The following is a 21,826-nucleotide window of genomic DNA, read 5'->3' as shown; positions in this document are numbered from 1 at the left end:
CATTCCAGAAAACCGCATTTTAAATATATTTTGTGAAAATGCCCCAAAATTTCCATCAACATCAACGGGGGGATTAAAAAAAAGGAGAAGAAAAATTTACTCTTAATGAAATGATCAAATAACGGAAAATTAATTGTAAAATATTACATACTCAACGAAGGGACAATTTTTTTCTTTACATGCTTTGTCTACAATTTGATTTCCTACATTTAAAGGCAAATTACCAACCGCTCCCATTTTAACAGTAATATAAGACACTAGTTTGTCTACATGGGCCCAAACTTGCATAGTTACCCAATTCAGTCTTTGAACCTTATGTATGGATACATTTGTCAATAACTATGAAGATAAAAATTCCAGAAGATTAAAAAGCAATTCATCGCACGAGTTTCGAAAAAGTTGACTAAGCCAGTCTTTCATATTCGTCCGCTTAAAGAAGCAATTCTGTGAGTTCCTAAGGCTTTTTATTAGTGCTGTATCTGATTCAAGAATTTTAACTTGAGAAATTCCGACATACCAGACATTTTGAATTAGCACTTTATGTTCGATTGCAATACCTCGCTGAGATTATATAATATCTTTTATGTGAGAAGGGAGAAATCATTGCCAATATTTCTGTTCTTTATGTGTTTAACTATATGTGGTAAAGGGAACAGAACTTCACTACTTGATGAAATTAGTTGTGTTACTATTTCACAAGTCGTGGTCTACATTGAGCGAAGTTAACGCTGAACTCCTTTTCCCAATTTAACTCGTTTTTCATAATTTTCAGCATACCACTGTTTAAAACTAGACTGTAACTACCTGCAGTTAGCAAATGTGATGAATTGTGTGACGAAATTGCATTCAGGCAACTTTCGTTTTGCTATTTCAAGTGCAGCAAAAGGGCATTGGACTAAATTTATCCTTCACGAGAACATGAAGAACTTGTCTACGACTGAAAGCTAAATCAAATTGCAGACAAAGTTCTTAGGGATATTGTTTTACAGATATTTAAGCGACGGGTCACAAAAAGAATAATTTTTTGACCCCGTTTGCAAAATAGAGCGACCTAGAAAGGACAATTCAAACGGCATCAACCATCAGTTTTCTTGCAACTGACACTCAAATTTGGTTAAGTATCTGAGCTTTTTAATTACTTAGTAGACATGAAAAGAAAAGGTTGTTTAGATTTGACATGATGTATGATATTGATGCAAACGAGGAGAGATACACTTTTCATTGATTCATTACAGTAGATGTCGAATATTGTGAATGATTTAGATGTGTTAATTTAGCTCAAAATACTGAAGTGAGAGCTCGTCCGTGATATGAATGTAATTAAGTCACCATTTTTCAAACACATCGAGAATATCTGACGTTTTCTTGTACGATAATTAATGGATTGATGCACGGATTCGGCGTAAACAGGGTTTAAAAAGCAAACGTTCTTTGTAGTCGTGAGTTTTTCATTATGAAAAAAAATGATTACCGGTATCAAACACAAACACAAGATTGTATAAGGATAAATTTTAAACTCTTCGTTGTTAGTATCACTATTAATACTTTCTATCTGCCTAAAGAGAACAGAACAATTTCCGAAAATAGCGAACTTTCATGTTGAATAATTTTTCACTTAATTGGATGCATAACATTATTCATGAATGTTTTAGTCCAATTTCACTTTCAGTTAGTTTATATTTTCAAAGAAATCTGAGATTGATCTGGAAAAGGAAGAAATGCAATGAATTCTAAAATATCCACGGAATAGGGTTGAAGGGCAACCGCGGGTGATTAGAAAAATAGCTTAAAAGAAACGATATTCGCCTCAAAAATACATAAAATCATTTTTGATATTACACATTAACATTACTTAGACATGACTTGATTAACTTAACTTTCATGTAAACATTTATTTAAAAACAGTCAGTATGAATATATTAATTGCAATTTAAGGTTTTTGATAATTTCGTGTCACTGAGTGATGTCTATTCTTGTAAACATAAGCTGATTAAATAAAGCAATATGAAGTACCTTATATTCTTATCGCTTATCATCTGTATACCCCCCCCCCTTTTCGAATAAGATTAATATTAGACAGACAATTAAGACTTTGCTGTACTTTCGATTCGATACATTTTTTTTATTTGTTTTAGTTTCAACAGTATGTTGGCTGTTATAAAAAACAAGGACAACTGTCAACAATGAATATTCTTTAATAACGAATATTGTTTTAATAATGAACATTGCTTTAATAATGAACACGTATGGCTCTTGTTCCCAAACGACGTTGAGTCAATTTTACTATACTGGAAAAACGCAAATTTTTTATGGAAGGTTTATGTTTGAAATAGGGAGCTTCGCACGCTAACCCTATGCATTGGTGGACATGCGCTGATATCTTTTCCTCCGAAAAGCCAATTTTTGAAATTTTTGACTTCACGCCTCTTGGAAACAAGCTCTTCCTTTACTGTATGATATAATTTTCATCGTCGATTATGATTATCTTGCATGGTTTTAAAAAACACCTTATATTCGCAGGGAAGAACTCACATAGCGGTGTTTCATGACTATTTTAAATCAAGCGCAATTTAGGCGACTTGACAAAAAATTGCAGAGCTCGACTGTCAAAGTCATTCATGTCCGCAATACTCTTCAGACCTTGCACCCTCAAATGGGGTCGTTTCCAAAATTTTAAAAGTATTTTTTTCTGAAAGAGCATGCTTAAAAACAAAGATCTGACCATTTTTAAAATAATTTGACTAAGTTTAATATTAAAAAAAAATACTTAAATCGGTGTGCTTTAATTGTTTACGCTTCTGTCCGATGACGTCACAAATGTGAAATGCCATTCAGTGTTGCCATTCACGGAGCAAAATATTTAATTCGCATCTTTACTCACGTGTATTGGCAACGATATGGTTGATAGCAAGCGTAGAGCGCAATTTCAATTCGCTTCTTTATTATCATAACGTGGAAACGCGAAAGAGAGATGAGCCAAAGAGCATCATTTGTGACGTCATCAAGACCACGCCTTGTTTGAAAACTCGGACATTTTAAAAAATTAATTAAAAAATAACTGTTGAGAAAATGAAAGTATTTTCTGTGTCCATGTTTTTTTTTTTTTTTTGCTTATTCTATCAATTTCAGTGACTAAAAGTACTACTTCTGACTGAAGGAAACAACCCCATTCTCAATTGCTCCTCTTTCAGCAAAATTTTTTGAAATTAAAAAAAAAAATTCAAAAATGACGATTTCAAAACATTTCTTGAGGTCTTTGCCTCCAAATACAAGGCGTTCTTCAAAAAGGAGGTTTTCAAATTGTCATAACGCAAGCAAAAGTGATAATCAACGAGAGAAATTATATATCTAATGTGATAAAAACTGCATCGCTTTCATCCTCATCATTAGCGGGCAGAACTTTCTGGTAGACCGAATATACACATACATCTGTCACAGCCCAATTCCTCCGATAGAGTGGTTAAAGTCGATAGTGTTGATAAAAGAAAGTGGTTTGAAAAGTTGATAGTAAATAAGTAAACTAATTTAGAAATGCAGTATGTTTAAACCCAACCTAATAGGATAATTAGTCATTCCTCCTATGTTCTTTACTGAATTCGACTGCGTTTACTTTTCCTTGGTCATAGATTTTTACCTGTTTATCTCATTGTTTCTTATTAGTTTTGATTGTTATACATTATGTTTAGTGGAAGTTTTAGTTATGATACATTCCTAAAATATTTCCTCCTAATGATGTAGGGTTATGCCTTTTATTGTAACTCTTTTCGTCACTATTATATTATATTATTCCAGTTTTACATACTTAATTTCCAAAATGAAAGCCAATTTTTGGCCTTTCTTCTCATCCTCTTCTGTAAACATCGGTGGAAGAGACAGATACGCGTATTAGGTTTCACTAAGCCGTTTCTTCCTCTTTTTTGAAAAATGTTGTTATTAGGCATGTTTACAGTGGGCCGTTACCAGGCATTTCAACTTGGATGTATACAACCTTTTAACCAAGAGTCTTTTTACTATAAGTATTTTTGTATATTTACTTTTCTGTTAATATTTTTATTTTATACGAGGATATATATGTAACAGTATTCTCTCTCATTAATTCCTAGTTACTTGGCCCCAATATAGCACTTTGAACCTATTAACTTTTTCAAGCCTTTTCCCCCTTATATATATGTTTTTTTATGTATGTGTGTATGTATGTATGTATATATATGTATGTATATATATGTATATATATATATTTATATATATATATATATATATATGTATGTATAGGTATGTGCGTATATGCGATATGTATATGTATTTCAAGTTTTCCCTTCAGTTTCTTTCCCTCCCCCTCAACCACCATGGTACCCTTCACCGGTTAAGCTAGAAATGGCAGGTACGAAGGTATCATTGGTTTAAAATAAAAAATAAAATAAAATAAAAAATAATTATGTAGGGTTAAAGTTACATAATAAATGACTAATACAATCACTTTATGGGGGAGATCCGAAGAATTAATTTGATGAGTATTTGTAAACGTTGGTTATTTTCATGAGGCTTGAATTTCCTCTCTATGGTGCCATATTCTACATAGTACGCGGATCTTTTTGTCAAAAGCGTATCATTTGTTATGAATTGGTACATCAAAAGGTTATCGTGTTGATCTGACTCACGTTTCTTTTAACAAAGCGAGGAATGAAAGGAACTGAAATTATTTTATTTATTTTTATAAAAAAAAGTTGAAATCGTGATTCCAAAGAGTCATGCTACGTACATTCTCTTGTCATTTCATCCAGACAGCGGACCCTTTTTTCTTGAAGAAACTTTTCTGTGTAAGGAGATAGTTTAAAGAATTCAATAAAATATGGCGAGTGACATAAGATATAAATTAAAAAAAATAAAAAGCTGTAGTTGTGTAAAAAAAAATAGTATTTCTATTGTAATTATCTCCATTGTTATAGTTAATAGCAGTTTCCACTTCACATCTTCTTCCAAAATCCTAAATTCTGCGCGTAAAGGGTATTTTCTCTAAGAAACATTTTTCCTTTAAGGTAATCATCGGATCAACGGACATCTACCAGAAATTTTTAATTATTCTCTACGGGACATAAAATTCTGGTCACTCGGTACCAGACATTTTCAAAGTGTCGTCTTATAGAATGTGTTATATTTATGTAAGCATTTTACTTTTATTTTTTTAAAAATTATCACCGACACCTCGTTTTGCAATGCAATAAAAAAAAAAAAAAAGGTTGATATTTATTGAACACAAAACTTAATATAAAGCCACTCATAAAGACAAATTAAAAATAATAAAGCAATATATAATCTAACATTAATATCATAGGGGAGACTGGGTACCGTTCATACAGGGTCAAGTTGATACAAGAGTTTTAATTCTCTAATGTGTATGTGCCTAGAAATGAGAGTCATATGAAGAGGAAACAGACTTATTCAGATTTGACCTACGTAGGCGGGATAACGAGTCTTTTATTTCGTTTAAGAGTTATTCCACAGAAATCATTTTTTGTGCACTAAAGTAAACTTTTGTGATTTGCTTTTTCCTGTCGTACAGGGTGTTTATATCATATTAAGAAACATACTACTGTGTTCCTTGACTAGGACACATGATTTTACCCAAAAGAAAGAAGCTTATATTCACAGCTATATTTTCATTGTTTTTGAGTTAACGTAATGGCGTTGTTTGGTTCAAGTTGGTGCATCACGCTTGGGTAAAGCTGATACGTGTATGAGTTATCTCTCAAAATTTTTATTGTTTTTTTTTCTTTTTTCAAAAATGTTTTTAAATGACCCAAAAACGAAATTCTTCTTGAAACCATTGAAAGGGCGTATTTTGGAGAAGATATCCATATTTATATTTGTATTAACTTGAAATCAGCCTTACGTTTATCGTTTATCATATAACTCGCATTCATACTTGAAACATTTTATGAGACTCTTCTCCTAAAACAGCTCTTAAAAACTTCATTTTGGGGTCAAGTTGATATGTTTAGAAAAAAAGGTTAAGATTTTTTTTTATATCGAAAATATTATGTCAACAAAGTATTTGAAATAAATATTTGATAGGAAAATAGCAATTTTATTACCGAAATAAGATTTATTCTAAACGTTTAAGCTCCCTTTCTCTCTCTGTATTTTTCATTTACGCTTCCCAACTTTAGCCATTATAATATCACAAGTCTGGAAAATGTTTGCTTTAATTTTATTTCACAAATCACTTTGCCTTGATATTCATCTTTTATTTAAGCGTCATTCCTTTCTTTGACTTGGTGCTCCACAATTTTAAAAACGACTCAACATGTACATACTCAAACTTCAGAAGTCTTGGAAATTCCTGCGTGATATCAAAATTCAAGTTCTTCAATCATTTTGTCATTTTGTTGCTGTCTTTTTTCACCTAAGTCCTTTTTGACGCCTTTATTTCTTTCAAAATATTCCCAACAGTGTACACAAACAGCATAGATTTGGAAGGATGTAAAAAAAATTAATTTTGTAGAAAATTTTCACTCTTATGTCTTTCTATTAGTCTACCACTTTTCAGGTGATTCTTACCATGAATCACTTTTATCAATTAAAAACAAAAATGTGTTTTCGTGATTTTATCCTATCATCATACTTCAAATCCTTTCACTCATCAGTCCCTCAAGCTTCCTCTAATCATTTGCTTGAGCCATTCTTTTGGCTCCTTGCTATTTTCCATACATTTCTTTTGTTGAATCATATATTTATAACTTCAAGACTGCATCAATGTAGTTGTACTCAACTACCGAAGGTATCAAAGAAACCTTCATACGTCATTGCGCATAATACTGTGTATAAGAAGATGTGTTATGGTCAATTGTAAAAAAAAAAAAGAAACATTTGGTGATCTGGTTTAAGGTAAGACAAACAGTTTTGTAAAACAGCCTAAAAAGGTTATTTATTCTATTTTAGTTAAATATTTAGTTTTTCTATTTCGCTGCATTCGAGCGTCCATTTTACTTATAACTGGCTACAAAATCCAAAATAAGAATTAAATTTAATCAAAATTATGCTTCAATTTAAGAGAGTTTTTTTTTTTTTTTAGTTTTAAATTTTTGCAAAATGAAACTTTTGTGGCAGATATTGTATTAAAATAAAAAGGTAATTTCCCACTCAATTTGAAGTGTGTGTTGTTTAGTTTACTCGCACGCATGAGCATGGATTGCCTACACTTATTTATTTACCTCCTTGTTAAATAAATAAATGCATCTATGTCATTAAAGTTAAAAGTATTTTTTAAACTCAACGAGCTTTAAATTCAACTTTGTTAAGTGCTTTTTTTTTGTGTGTGGGGGGGGGGGGGGTTCGCTCATTTTCTATTTCAGCTTTTTATTTGTGTTTAGGGGCTGTCCATAAATGATATCCTACGCTTTGGTCCTCATCCCCTCTTTGTCACAAAATGTCACCCTCCACCTTACCCCCTCTCTTCCCATGGTCACATGCTATTTTTCATCAACAAAGCTTTAGAAAAATTGTGTGATGTCACTTCTTGTTACCTCTTCCCTTCCGCTTGTCACGAACTCACAATTTCACAACTCCTCCCGCCCTCAACGCATGACATCATTTGCGCGCAACCCTTTCATTGAAGTCATTCGCACTGCATCAATAGTTAAATGTATAAATACAGTATTATATCTTTTCATATATATTGTATTGAGTGAAGTTAGGATAATAAATTACATTTTTTATTTTAGGTACCTGGTGGTTACGGCTACACTGCTGACACTAGGTCAGCCAGTGTCATATTCTAATAGGCCAACACCTTTAAATCCTAATTTTTCAAGTGAGTGTGCTCTTGTTGTTATGTCTGAACACAAAAGACGGTCGGATACTTCGACGAAAGGACTCCGGTATTTCGCCAATTTTATACCAGGGTAAGTACACAGAAAATAAGTTTACACATTCGATTGTCCCTTTTTTAAGTCCAAAAATTAGAGGTCACGATCTTGAGCATGCGCACAATTTTTGAGATAGTTCTTACTATATATTTGTTTTTGTAAGTAACATAAAGAAATATCACCATCATTAACTCCTCAATAAGTTATTAACAACTCTTGGCGATTTAAATTATATTTTATTCTCCGGTACTTTCATTTGACCAGTTTGCTACGAATATTTGAACTTATGTGCATACGTACATCTATATATCGCTCATTTCGAAGAAGAGTGCCACAATACGAAGAAATGGAATTTCACAGGGGAAGCGTTTGAAGTTGAACTCTTTAGGCAATTTACATTGAGAAAAGTAAGCTTGCTGTGGACTCCAATGGTTAATATTCGCGCAAAAAAATCTGTCATTATTTTCCTAAGAAGATAACGTCCTTTGAAGTCCTTTAAGCGAAAAAAAAATTCAAAATTTCGTATTATGGCACTCTTTTTCCAAACGAGCGATTAAAGTAGCACTTGTAAATACTGGGTGGTTACTAGGAAAGTTTATTGCGGTATTATAGCAATCACATTTTTTTTTCCAAATAGTCATTCGTGAGCTTGCGCATTATAATCCGTTTAGTAAATCGAAATTCTAAAAAAATAAAATTTAATTTGTCCTGTCGTCAGAATCAATAACTAATACTCTGACGTAATTTCTTGCTAATAAAAACATAATTTAGAAAGGTTCTCGATTATTTTTGAGGGCCATGCTTTAAAAAGGAGAAACGGTATAAAATTACATTTCTACTTTAAGTGTTTTAAAGTCCCAAAAGCCATTTCTTAAATAGTCACAAGGTACAATGCTTTTGACAAACAAGAACTGATAGTGAATTAAATTAAAAAAAAAAAACGACTTAAATCATTAGCTCAGAATATTCTCGACAGAGTCAACTATCAAACAAAATACATTTATCAAAATCGGTTTAAAAAAAAAGAGTAATTACTAGAAATTATTTGCTTATTTAACTCTAAAAAATCTGCCAAATGAATAAGCTAATATGCACTCAGCTCGTAAAATAAAAAAAATAACCAAAATATTGATTTCTTGGAAGTTACAATTCAGTAAATATTAACGCATGTTCTAAAAAATTACCTGCAAATATTTATTATCGTTGTTCTTTATATGTAACCTTAAAATTATCTACAACATTCGAAACTGCGTAGTGCTATGAACTCCTACTTATAAAGCAAATTTTTAAGCTTTTTCAAAATCATGTTTTCTTAGTCACTATTAGTTGATTTATTATTTTGAAAGAGAGTAGCATGAGAAATCATCATGTGTCATTTGAAATAATTACAAATCAGCGAAACATTTCTAAAAAGTCGACTAATAACACTGATCTACATTCAAAATCTAATTGACTAAAAAATAAGTAATTCCTATTCGGTATAAACGAACACGCTGTTTTTTAATGTTTACTTAGCTTTCATTTCATTGATAAACAGGAATTCATTTGGGGGGAAGGGGGATTTTGCAATAGTGGTACTTTACATAAGTTGAGAGAGGACTCAACTCTCACGACTTTCTGGCTGTGTGGCGAGTTTTTTGCACTGATGAAAAGGCTCCATTGCAGTTTTAAAATAGCTATATGCTGCGTTTTCTTACGAGTTTGCTTTTTTACTTCTTTTTACACAAAAAGAAGTATTGTATTCGCGAAAAACTTTTCACTCATAATAATAATAACAATGTATATACATAATTACAGTATAATAATAATAACAGTTCCTTTGGACAATTGAAATTCGGAAAGTTCCAAAATTCGAACGCTTTTCCAATGGTTGTTATTTTAATTTCGCTTCTTTTCCCCGTTTTTTTTTTTTTTTTCGAAACAAAAATCTTTTTAAGATAATATTATATTTTCAAGTCAAAAAATTATAAAAATCGGCACAATCTATGACGGAATTTATGATTTTATGGGAATTTGCAAAATATCGACCATTTCAACAATTTCAAAACTACCTGAAATTAGTGAAATCTCATTCAGGCCTGGTACAGCTGATGAACATTTTACATTTTGATTTTCCTAATTTTCGTTACTAATTTTAAGTACCAAAATTAATTTCCTGCAATATTTTCCCTGTTTTCCCATCAAATATTTGTTTCAACATCTTTGTTAACAAACATTCATACACATTCAAAAAATCTGTAAAATAGTTTGCGAAATGTATACCCGACCTCAACGAGAGTTAAGTTGATGCACAATTGAATAAGCTGCTATGCTGACTTAATAAGTAAAGAAATAAAGTTTTTAAGAGTTTTTTTTAAGTGGTTTAAATTGTTTTTAATCCGAAATGAATGATAAAATTAAATCTGATTTGCATGAAATAAGTATGGCTGTCTTCCATGAGATACGCTCTTTCAAGAGTTTCAAGAGGGATTTCACTGTTTTGAGTTTCTTGGTCATTTATAAGCATTTTTGAAAAAAAAAAAGAAACACTTAAATGTCTTCTCAGTAAAATTATTACATGGTATCAATTTGACCCGAGCACGATGTATTAACTTGATCCAAACAACGCCAGAACGTTAACTCAAAAACGGTGAAGAAACAGCTTCAAATATTAGCAACCTTTATTGCGCAGGTGAAGTCAGTTCTCAAAGCAAACCATAAAAATTTACTGTTCCCGGTCTCTTCTAATAACTTCTAAACAGGGGCTCTTAACCTTCCAGACTCTGCACCCACCTTTGAACCCTGATGGTCTGATGTGAGTTCATGCCCCCCCCCCCCCAACAACACGACTATGTATATGTGGGGAGGGGGCGTGCACAAAAGTTAATTTTGAGAACAAATGAGATGCAGCATAGTCCCTATCCAACCTTCGATGTTTCAGCGCTTTGACAATACTTTGAGGATGCTGATATTCTGCTGAATAGACAACTAAGTGACAATGATATACAAGTAGCATAATCGGATACGGAAGCTGGTTGGATAGTTGAAGCTGCTTATTAAATAAAAACATAGATGATTTTACGCACAAAATTTGATATTTCTCCCTATCTTTATTTTGAGCATATTGTAACTCACTTGAAGATACGAAATTCAAAAATGAAAGAATTAAATACAAATGTTTTTGAGACAGTCGAGGATCTGGGTGATGTTGGCGTGTAACACCATTTACTTTAACAACATGAATGACAGGACTTGAGTTGTTATTAAATATTATCATGCGACCCCATAATTTAATAATTTATAATTAGATTTACTCTCTTTTTTTCAAAGCTCTCACTCCCCCCTCGAAATTCTTTTAAGCCACAGGTTGAGAACCCCTGGTCTAACCGTTTTTGCACGAAATAAATTCTAATTGCTTTGAGCATTGAGGTTCAACAAGTCACTGACTTAGAGACAATAATTCTTCAGGCAGGAAGTTAACACCTTACATCAAAGGGAAAGTTGACAGGGTGGAATCAGCAGAATGTGTTTAATGATTCATGAAATTAAGGTTAATATGTCTTGGAGTATGACGGTTTCTCCCTTTGAACATACTACTGCAGACTTTTCACTTTCCTTCCCGATTTCAAGACATCCGGTCTTTTTAATACTGAGTTTAAACCTACATTTTATTTACCCCCTACAGAAAAGTACTCTGCTACGTAAACACTTGCGTTTTCTGGTTAATTTCGCGTCAGCCTTTCCAATAACCTACTATTCTGAAGGAAAAGTTGTTAAAAATTCTTTTCCAATAAACTTTAAAACTATTTAAGACACACTTAATTGTCACTACAGTAATATTTAAGTGAAAAAAAAATTCTTCATTATAAATAATATCGCGATCCTATTTAATATTTTTAGGATAAAGTAAGAAAGCAATAAATTTATTATTTAAAATGATCACATATGTCAGAATAAAGTTTCAGCATTCAGAAACTTCAAATTACAAATGTATTTGGCTAGAAAATAGATCGTAAAATTTAATTTTGATAACATTTGCTCGCTCGAAAATTTGACTATACCGCTCGTTTGGAAAACGAGTGCCACAATACGAAATTTATTTTCTTTTTATTTTTTTCTTAAAGGCCTTCAAATGACGTTATCTTCTTAGCGAAATAATGAGAGATTTTTTGCTTGAATATTAACCACTGGAGAGCACAGCAAACTTGCTTTTCTTAATGCAAACTGCTGGAAGAGTTCAACTTTAAACGCTTCTCCTGTAAAGTTCCATTTTTTCGTATTGTGGTACTCTTCTTCCAAATGAGCGATATGAGCAAGCGAACTTGGACAATAAATGCCCTATATTTAAATCTCAAATATACAGTGTCATTTGAAATCAAACCGTGATTTTTCACATGCTTGAACAATAGTTACGGATAAAAATACACGGGGGAACAGTTTTTTTTTTTTTTTTAATTTCTGGTGAATTAGGAATTTGAGCTGTTTTAGAGCAAAATAGGTATGCCTATTTCAGAACTGTAGTTAGTCTGCTTCCGCCACACGTCAGGTTTTTCTCTACACCCTATGTGAATTTGACCCATATGACTATTTGCCGCGAGAGAAGGTGTATCACTTCCTAATCCTACTGCTCTCCCATTGGCTGATATAAAAATTTTTAAGGGGATTTGGTACACTAAAATCTTCAAAACATTATTTTTTGAGTTTTAATATTTTCAAAATATTCAAGTCAAGAACTTCCGTATTCATGTTTGTATGTAGATTAAAAGTAAAGCAATTTAAATATTAAAGGGGCAGGAATGCATTGAAATGCACGTACAATTTTACTTTCAAACGTGTTTTTTTTAAACTAATGTTCCTTTTTCTAAAAAACTACTTCACATATTACTTTGAAATTTTCACCACATTTTATTTTTGTGTTCGTAGTTAGACTGAAGTGAATCTTTTGCTTTATGACTCACACGTTTCCCTAAACAGCTGTATTTATGGTCAAAAAGGCTAAAAAATACTAGTGGTTGAAATTTAATAAATCACAATTAAACAAAATTGTCTTAAAATTTCATTTCAGTAGACTTTTAAATATCTCTTGAAAACAATGAAAATTGTAAGTTTCTATTATTAAAACTTTTTGTGAAAAATTTTCATAAAATTTATCAATTTACATTAGCAACATTAAGTGTATACAGAGTACCGGCTCCCCTTAAATTTAAATAAAGCGATCATTTTCTCAACTATTATTCATAGACAAATTTTAATTTACTTTGTAATCACGACAAAAAATAAGTTTTCAGTAAAGATCATAAAACAATTCCGTGTTCACCAGATACAAAAAAGTCATTGTTTTGTATTGTGTATGCTATGTAATAAACAGTTTCTTTGAAGTCTTAAGAGTCATATACATCGGTAGAACACCATCCATGTCGCAACACAGCGGAATTATGTGCCATGTTCTCTCAGATGTTTTGCGGATCATTGGGAATTTGAAATGTTTTGCCACATTTACCCTAAACATTCATCGATAATTGACGTAGTGTTGAAAATAAAAGGGGGAGGGGTACGCCCATTTTCGGATCACTGTGTAGCTAACTAAAATGTCTTTATATGTTTTTAATTTAAAGAAAGGGAAACAGAATTACATGAATAAAATGAAGGGAAATAGTTCGGAAAATTCTTTAACAAACTCTTTTTATTGTTATTAAAGGCAAATTTTAGTTCACTTTATAGTCACGGAAAAAAAATTCAGTAATGAACGCAAAATAATTCAGTGTTCACCTGATATATAGAAGGTAATAGTTTTGTACTGTAAATGCTATGTATGTAATTAAGCAGTGCAGTACGGCAGTGGGCGTATCGCCCTTTTATTTTTAACCTTTTGTCACTTAGGGTTCAATGTTTGTTATACACAGTTACTTTGAAGTCTTAAGAGTCATATACATCTTTAGAACACCATCCATGTCGTAACACAGTTGAATTCTGTGTCATGTTTTCGTAGATGTTTTGCGGATCATCGGAGATTCGGAGATGTTTTGCCACATTCAACCCTGAACATTCAACCATAATTGACGTAGTGCTGAAAGTAAAAAGGGAGTACGCCCACTATCGGACCACTGTGTAGCTTATTTAAAAAGTCTTCATACAAGGTCCGGCAATTAATTTCCAGGACTGACGTAACTGTAATAGAACGAAAAGCCGGAAGATGGCGATAATGATTGCATACTGAAGAGTTTTTTTGCGCATGCGCAGTGCAATCGGCGCCATTCTTAAGTAAGTTGTTCTCGTGGAAAGTTGCATCAAAACGTAGCTCTTCAATTCCTGTTGTCACCATAATGCGAACTTTTTCAATTGCTTCCAGTGTGCGTACGGACTGCGGCCGCCCTTTGTGTGAATCATCATCGACGCTTTTGCACCCGTCCTAAAAGTGTTTAAACCATTCAAAAGTTCAAGTGAAATTGTTTCAACATTTCGTATGTTTCTGCACCCGTCTTGAAAATTTGAAGAAAACTTTAATGTTAATGCTTTGCTCCATTTTCACTTCGACGAGAGGAATTTGAGAGCTTCATTGTAATGCGCTTTTCCACGAGAATTACTTACTTTAGAATGACTCCGATAGCACTGCACATGCGCAAGAAAACGCTCTTCAATATGCAATCATTAGCGCCATCTTCCGGCTTTTCGTTCTCCTACAGTTGCGTCAGTCCTGGAAATTAATAGCCGGACCTTGTATATACTTTTTAATATCTTGCTTATTTTTGCATTGGTCGCCCTATGTAGCCATTGAGCGCTATGTAGCTTAAAAACTTCACGTGGTGTTCTAAAACCGAGATCATTTTTGGACTCGGGGGTCAAAAGTTGGTCCACAACAAGTTACAGATTAAAGTCAGCCAAATCACTGTTCCCCCAACATTATAGATGGAAATATTCGTGGCTAGGAGGGGGGGGGGGGACAAACCGCACGTTTTGTGCGTAATTTTCTAAAATAAGTAAAACACGTGTTCTGACCGGCTGAGTTTAAGTTAGGCTGGAACGTCGTCGCGTGAGACTAGCACCGGCAACGCCGTGTGGGTACTGCCACTGACATACATAATGATAAGTTTCAGCATTCATCTAGAAGGCAAATGACATCTTTTGTAACTTCATTAAAATTATTATAAAAATATTGGGAAAGCATAAGCGTATTAAATTATAAAACTACCCACCGAAAACTTATATTCTCCAGTACAGTGATAATATCGGAACGGAATACTTATTGAAAAGAAAGAAATTTATTCTCACTGAGGTTACTTCTGTGAACACATTGAGAGTTGAGAGATACCATTATTATCACTCCTTATGATTCATATTTTCTTACTTAGTACATTATTAATTGATTTGCAGAAAATGCGGATATTCCATTTAATATAATAATTTACGTATTGTATATATATTCAGGAAAAAACAATTATCCTATACAGTAGCCAGAAAAAGTTACGTAACACTCAGTTTCAAAGGAATCACTTTGGGAAGAAAAAGACTCCATTAAAATAAACTTGCAATAATGAAGATAAATGTTTCTCGTACAGAATGTAATGACTTAATCTGAAAGCTGGTAACACAATTGCTTTGCGTTAAACTAAAGTCAACATGATTTATTCATTTGTATTATTCTATGCATCGCCGGATACAATACATTCGCAGCTCCAATTAAAATTATATCGCTTTTGAACGTATTTACAATACAATTATAAATTTATAGCACTGAATAGGTATTGAAAAAGTGTGGGAAATTTGAGAACGCATCCAAACAATAGATTTATTTCTAACACACCCATTTGAATTTTTTAAATCTATCACTTTCTGGTTCACAATAGAGGCAATTTTTTATACAAAAGGTGTCAGACAGGGCTTTTGTTGAGTGAGTAAAATATCAGTTGAAAAGGTTAAATAAAATAGCACATTTTTTAACTGTTCAAAGTTTGCTCTTTTGTTGCCTTGCACTCGGATTTTTCACACATAAACAAGGATCCAACCTACTTTTCTTAAAGTTTGAGCTTCTTCGTATAGGAGTAGCTTGAAAAGAAAGTAAAACGCTTAAGTAAAGATTTCTTTCAGTAGAACTAGTTATGCAATATTTTTTAGTAAATTATTTGTTTTGTGGTTTTATTCTTTATTATGAACTTTTAAAGTGTTTCTAAATGTACAAGCCGAAAGAAGTAATGAAATATAGTGACATTAACTGAAACATTATGCGTCTATTTTTAATGAAAATTAAAGATAGCAACATTTAGAGAACTAGTGTCACTTTTCTGCAATATTTTTTGGTGACTAAAAGAAATATGTGTTGATAAAAACTCTTCGCCGAATTGAAATAAAGTATATTCATAATGCACAGTTATATTTAAAAAGCGAAAGTAGAATCATTTCATCCATTTTATTTTCTTCATTTATTTACTTATTTTTCTTTGAAGCTCTTCCTTGTATAAAAAATATGAACTCCCCCTTTTTCAACGCAATCTTGTTTTGAAAATCTTCAAGGAAGTGCGCGTAGTAAGTAAACTGAATCAGTATAACTACAAAATAATGAATTTAATTATTGAACACTCAAGTACTCAAATTAATAATAAGATACTGTTTTCTCATATAAATATGCGTCTATAAAATATCTATCGCTACAAGCATCACAAAAAGGAAATAAAAATGTTTATCACCAACGGCACCGATTGAATACGTATGTTCTACACTTATTACATTACTATTAGCCGAACAGAACTATTTTTCTCAGTTCTTATAAGGTAAACAAAATATTTATAATATGTAACCAAGATATGCATTGCTATTTTTTTATTATTATTTAATAATTTTAGTAATACATTTTTTTTGTAATTTTATAATTATTTATAGCTATTTCTGTTTCCAATTAGTAACCGTTAAAAGATACCGTTATAATTATGAAATGGTTTTAATGAATAATTACTCGTTAACAACATTCTGGAGAGTCCATGAACAATCACTTGCTTCGAACCAAAACATTTAACCCTTTGGTAGTTCTGATTTTATGAATCAGAATGTGTTACCCAAAATAATATGTATTCAGCTGTTTCACCCATTATTAAGGACTTCCAACAGGGGCATTCCAAGGTATTTTTGACATTTATGTAGAGTCCGTAACGTGACCTTCTTTGCAATAACTTTTTTAATTTACTGTTTGATTAGCATAATATTTTATTTTGATCTTTTCCTACCAACACACCAGCTCAAATTAAAATAATTTGCAAATCAAACGGTAAATTAAAAAGTTATGGCAAAAAAGGTCACGTTACGGACTCTACATGAATGTCAAAAATACCTTGGAATGCCCCAACAGTAAATTTAAAAAACTTCTCTCTTTTTTTTCTTTTTCACTCCATTTTTCTTTTTTTTTATAATTCGGTACTCGAAACGTTGGACCATAAATTCTTAAAAGGTTACAGTTTTGTTATAAAATGGTTAAAGCGTGTTTGTATGAATACGAAGTTAATTTAATTTTCGATGATAGTAAAATAAAATATACAGTGGCTCCCATAAGTGTTCGTACACCTTGAAATTTTGTAATAAAACTAAAATAACGCGAAAATGAATACGAATATAAAGTCCAAATTTTTTTTCACATCTTTCCTATGCCACAATCCAGTAGTGTTGTCAAAATATTTCCTGATTTTTTTTTTTTTTTTTTAATTTGTCGAAAAACGAAGAGACAGATATAATACGCCACAAAAGTCATCATACGCTGCAATAATCTCGAATAAATTCCTGATTAAAATTATCACGTCTTTTTTTTATTATTTTTGCATTGTGTTGATACTGTAATGTTATTTCGCTTTAATTTTTTGTTTATTTATTCCCTAATATTCTGCTTATTATTTTTAAATGGCTGGTATTCGTAAAAAAACAACAAACACCATACGAAATTTGATTTTTTTCCTCACACTAGCGGTAAATGGGTTTGAAATGTCTCTAAATTAGTTATTTATATCATTCTATTGTAAAGTGCTTGATAAAATGCTTTAAAGAACAGAATCGGATGGCAAACAAGGTAAGTACAGGTCAACTGGCAAAGTTAACAAAGCGTGATTGGAGATTTGCAGTTAAAAGAATTATAAAAAATTTACATTTGAGTGCTGTAAAAGTGTCTCTAGAGTTTAATGAAGCATTTTACGTTCAATATTAAAATTGTTCGCAAAGTTCTCTGATTAACTGGATTAGATGGGACCTCTTCCCGCAGAAATTTTCAGGTTCGTGCGAAAAACAGAAAGCTTACGCTTTTCATCGCAAAATCAATGATAAATAAGCTCAAAACGCTTTGGAATAACGTCTTACTTAAAGATGAAAATAAATTTAACATTTTTGGTTAAATTGTTGTATAATTATAAATGGAAGAAAAAAAGAGGAATTTAATCTTAAGAACTTCGTTGGGATCAGTGAATCAAAACGGTGAAGGTGGTTCTTGTGTCAGAGTGCATATCAGCATTAGGGCTTGTTAGTTTGGAATTTTTTTAAGGAAATACTGAATCATGCTGTTCTTTTAAATATTTTAAAAAACGATTTTAAACTATTAGCCCAAAATTTGGTTATCTGAAACAACTTTGTCTTTTACCAGGATGACGATAAGAAGCACAAAGTATTCAACGTTTGCTTCTGGTGCCACAAAAATGTTCCTTACGCTTAGAAATATCGCCTCAATCGCTAGATTTAAACTCAATGTAACACACTTGGAGAAATCTGCAGGCTAGATTACGAAAATACAGCATTGGAATGAAAGCGAACTAGAAACAGTAAGACTCGAAGTGCGGTTGGACACCTACTCTGAAATTGCGCAAAAAAAGAAAGAAAAAGCAATGAAATCTATTCCCAGACGTTTAAAGCTATTCTTAATACTGCATGATACTGTATTAAATAATAATTTAGTAAAAAGTTAGATTACTTACTGATATTTTTTTTTTCAAAGTGTACGAATACTTTTGTGGGATAAATTTTCTGGCACTTTTTGATGATTTATTTCTTAAAAATCAAATTTTATTATGTTATTAAAAAGTTTGATATAATTTTGTAGAAAATAGATCATAATACTTATAATTAAATACCGATTCCAAAATATTAATTTTAACCAATGAGTAGCGGCGTATTTTATTGAAATCGCAAGTGTATGAACACTTTTGGAAGCCACTGTATAACTTTTAAAAAATGCTGCAGTATGTTGCAGTGATGTCATGAAATTTTTGAATTGGATTTTTGCTGACTTAGTCCTTAAACGGGCTGCTGTCATAACATCTTGTATTGCTATTTTCAAAGGTCTAGTCAATAGTTATTGATTAGTGCCTTTAATAATGTTTCTAATAAATTCTTCTGACGTTTAAACGAGTTTGTACAAATAATGAAATGAATATAATCATCTTGTATATATTTTTGGTAGAGATTTAGTCGTCTTTCACTAATCGACCATTTTTCAAATCACTAAAATGCTAAGTTTTCTTAACGAGAAGACGTTTTAACGAATCCGAATTGAAAGAATTGCTCAAATAAAGAAAAAACAAAACATTATATAACTAGTGCAAATGTTTTGTAGTTTTAGTTGTAGTAACCTTAGGTGATCACTAATTGTTTCAATCCTAAAATTCGGGTTTTGAATTCTTGCTGGGGGGCTCAACCACCTGCTACTCTCTTTAGAAATATCTCCTCAATCGCTAGATTTAAACATCCCCTATTGCCATTTTGGGGTGTCAGGGAGGTTAATTGACCTCCTTCCCCTTCCGGATTAGATAAATGTATGTTTTTACTATAAGTGGGTGTGGTTTTTAATGTTTTCCTATGAAATTTGCATTGAGTACACATCTCACCCCCCCCCCCCCCCCCGGAAAAAGTCGAAATGACGGGCCTGTCGCCACGTACGTTGATTCAATGCCGATTGCTGTGAGGAACAACTGAAGATTTTAATGCTTTTACCCCTAGGTGTCCTCCCTGGATGTTCTGAAGACATCCAGGGGAACCAAACTGACAAGGGGCCGACCTTGGCTCTCGGCGGCCCTGGAGATAGAGTTACAGGCACACACACATAGACAGACGTGTAGAAGTTTTAAAAGAATCGAAAATTGGGCTGTGGGTCACCACTGGATAGAAATCCGACTCGGAGGGTTCCGGGTAGACCAAACATGCTTGTTAAATTCTTGGGTCCGAAAGTCCTGTGGTCCGTTACTAGCAGTTATCATGGGATCAGGGTTTTTAGAAACTTGCCATCCTTTTTATAACTATTCCTAAATTGTACAGATGAATTGCCTATTTGTAAAGGACAAAGGCTGACTCCTCCCCATTTGGGGGTTACATTTTCTCATTAGCCGCTCCCTTTCTACATTAAAACCGCACTCGCTAAGTGAATGTATCTTGGATTTCAAGAGATTGTCGATCCCTTCGATCCTTGAAATTCTATCATTTTATTTTAATTAGCTAGTTATGAAAAGTTTATAACTCTGATCAAGTTTCATAAATGACCCTTATGTCATATCCTTTTTGCTTAATCTACAACATAGAAAAATAACTAGAAAAGAGAAAGTTGTAAAGCTGATTTTCTCGCTTATTTATCTCTCTTTGCTAGGCTTTTCATATACATTAGAGCAGTACCAAGGTGTGTTACAAATGCAATTATTAAAAATCTCCGAGTTCTACGCATTCATGAGACACAGTACTTATTAGCTGAGTTTCATATCAACTGGAGCATCTGATTACGCTCACCAAAATCAGATAATCGTTTTTGATTGTCTTCTAGAAATGAAAGTGTATTAGAAAACAATAAATTATGAAAATTGCCGGCTCAAAACATTTCGCTCTTTGATAAGAAAACAACTAAAAAGATCGGAAAATATTATGATGGTAGAAAGTGATTGTTTAGTTATGCACGCAAAATGGTTTTTAAAAAAAATCGATTTTTTTTTCTTTTTTTTTCAAAAATAAAAAGAGTCGTCGATCTGAACCCGTTTCTGTCGCCATTTCGGTCCTATCCGCAGGCGTTCAGACTACGCCCTCTTCATTACCCACTGACCCAGAGTGACGTCACAGACCATCTGGGACACTAGTCAGGCGGAGTTGGGGTAGAATGGGAACTAAAAGGTTAAAAACAACTAAGATATTAAAAAATCCATTCTTAAATAACATTGATTATCAATCGATGTTTCGGTACCTAAACGTTTTGCAGTTATTAATGATTTACAACTGTCAAAATATGGGCGTGTTCGGAGCAGACATAACTTTCTAGCGTGGAAAATGTTTAAAAACTAATAAGCCAGTGGCTCGACTAATTCCGAAGGCGTCTTGACCTTAACCTTATCTATCAAATTTGAGCTCTTAAGCAGCGGTTACGGGAAACCATGCGTAAAATATCATTATACTTGGCGTTATCCACGTAAAAGTGATCTGATTCTCGCTTGCAGAATTTTCATATTGCATTATCCCTCTATATTTCGTTTTTCTTGTGCTTACGATTAACCTATATTTTTTCCAAAAGCTTTTATTTATATTTATTTTTATAAATATTTCTGAGAACAATTATTATAGCAGATTAATTTTAGATTTTTATATTTCTTATAATCCGTTTTTTACGCTGAATACTATCAAATAGAGACTTATTTTGAAAAAAAAAAATATTTAAAAAATATATATTATTCAAAAATATATTTTTGTATAATCAAAAGACAGCCAAGAATTTTGTCTTATTTACGTTTAAGATTTTTTGAAAACGACGCAGAACTGGTCTGACATTATCTGCGCTAAGAGCTATTTCTTATTTCGAAAACAACGGAGCATCAGGGGGGGGGGGGGGGGTGTTAAAAAAATGGAGTCTGGCTTGAGACCTTTGAAGACCATAAGTTCTGAAGTAGAATGTTGCAGTTTGGATTGCTTTCAAAAATAACTGTACATTTTTCAAACAATAACTTATTGTTAAGATAATTATTATTATTATTAAATAATAATAATATGTAAAA

At 32.3% G+C, this 21,826-nt stretch overlaps 1 protein-coding gene across 1 annotated transcript in view; it reads left to right on the top strand.

Annotated features, from left to right (window-relative positions):
- LOC129231689 (peroxidase-like) overlaps nucleotides 1–21,826 on the top strand; it is a 113,246-nt gene that overhangs the window by 5,461 nt on the left and 85,959 nt on the right. The window contains 1 exon segment of the mRNA XM_054866052.1: nucleotides 7,722–7,901. Within this exon segment, the coding sequence (XP_054722027.1) occupies nucleotides 7,722–7,901 (180 nt within the window).

This window comes from Uloborus diversus, chromosome 10, assembly GCF_026930045.1.
Source record: "Uloborus diversus isolate 005 chromosome 10, Udiv.v.3.1, whole genome shotgun sequence".
Classification (NCBI taxonomy): Eukaryota; Metazoa; Arthropoda; class Arachnida; order Araneae; family Uloboridae; genus Uloborus; species Uloborus diversus.
The sequence above is the reverse complement of the archived record's forward strand: the minus strand, read 5'-3'. Positions and strand labels throughout refer to the sequence as shown.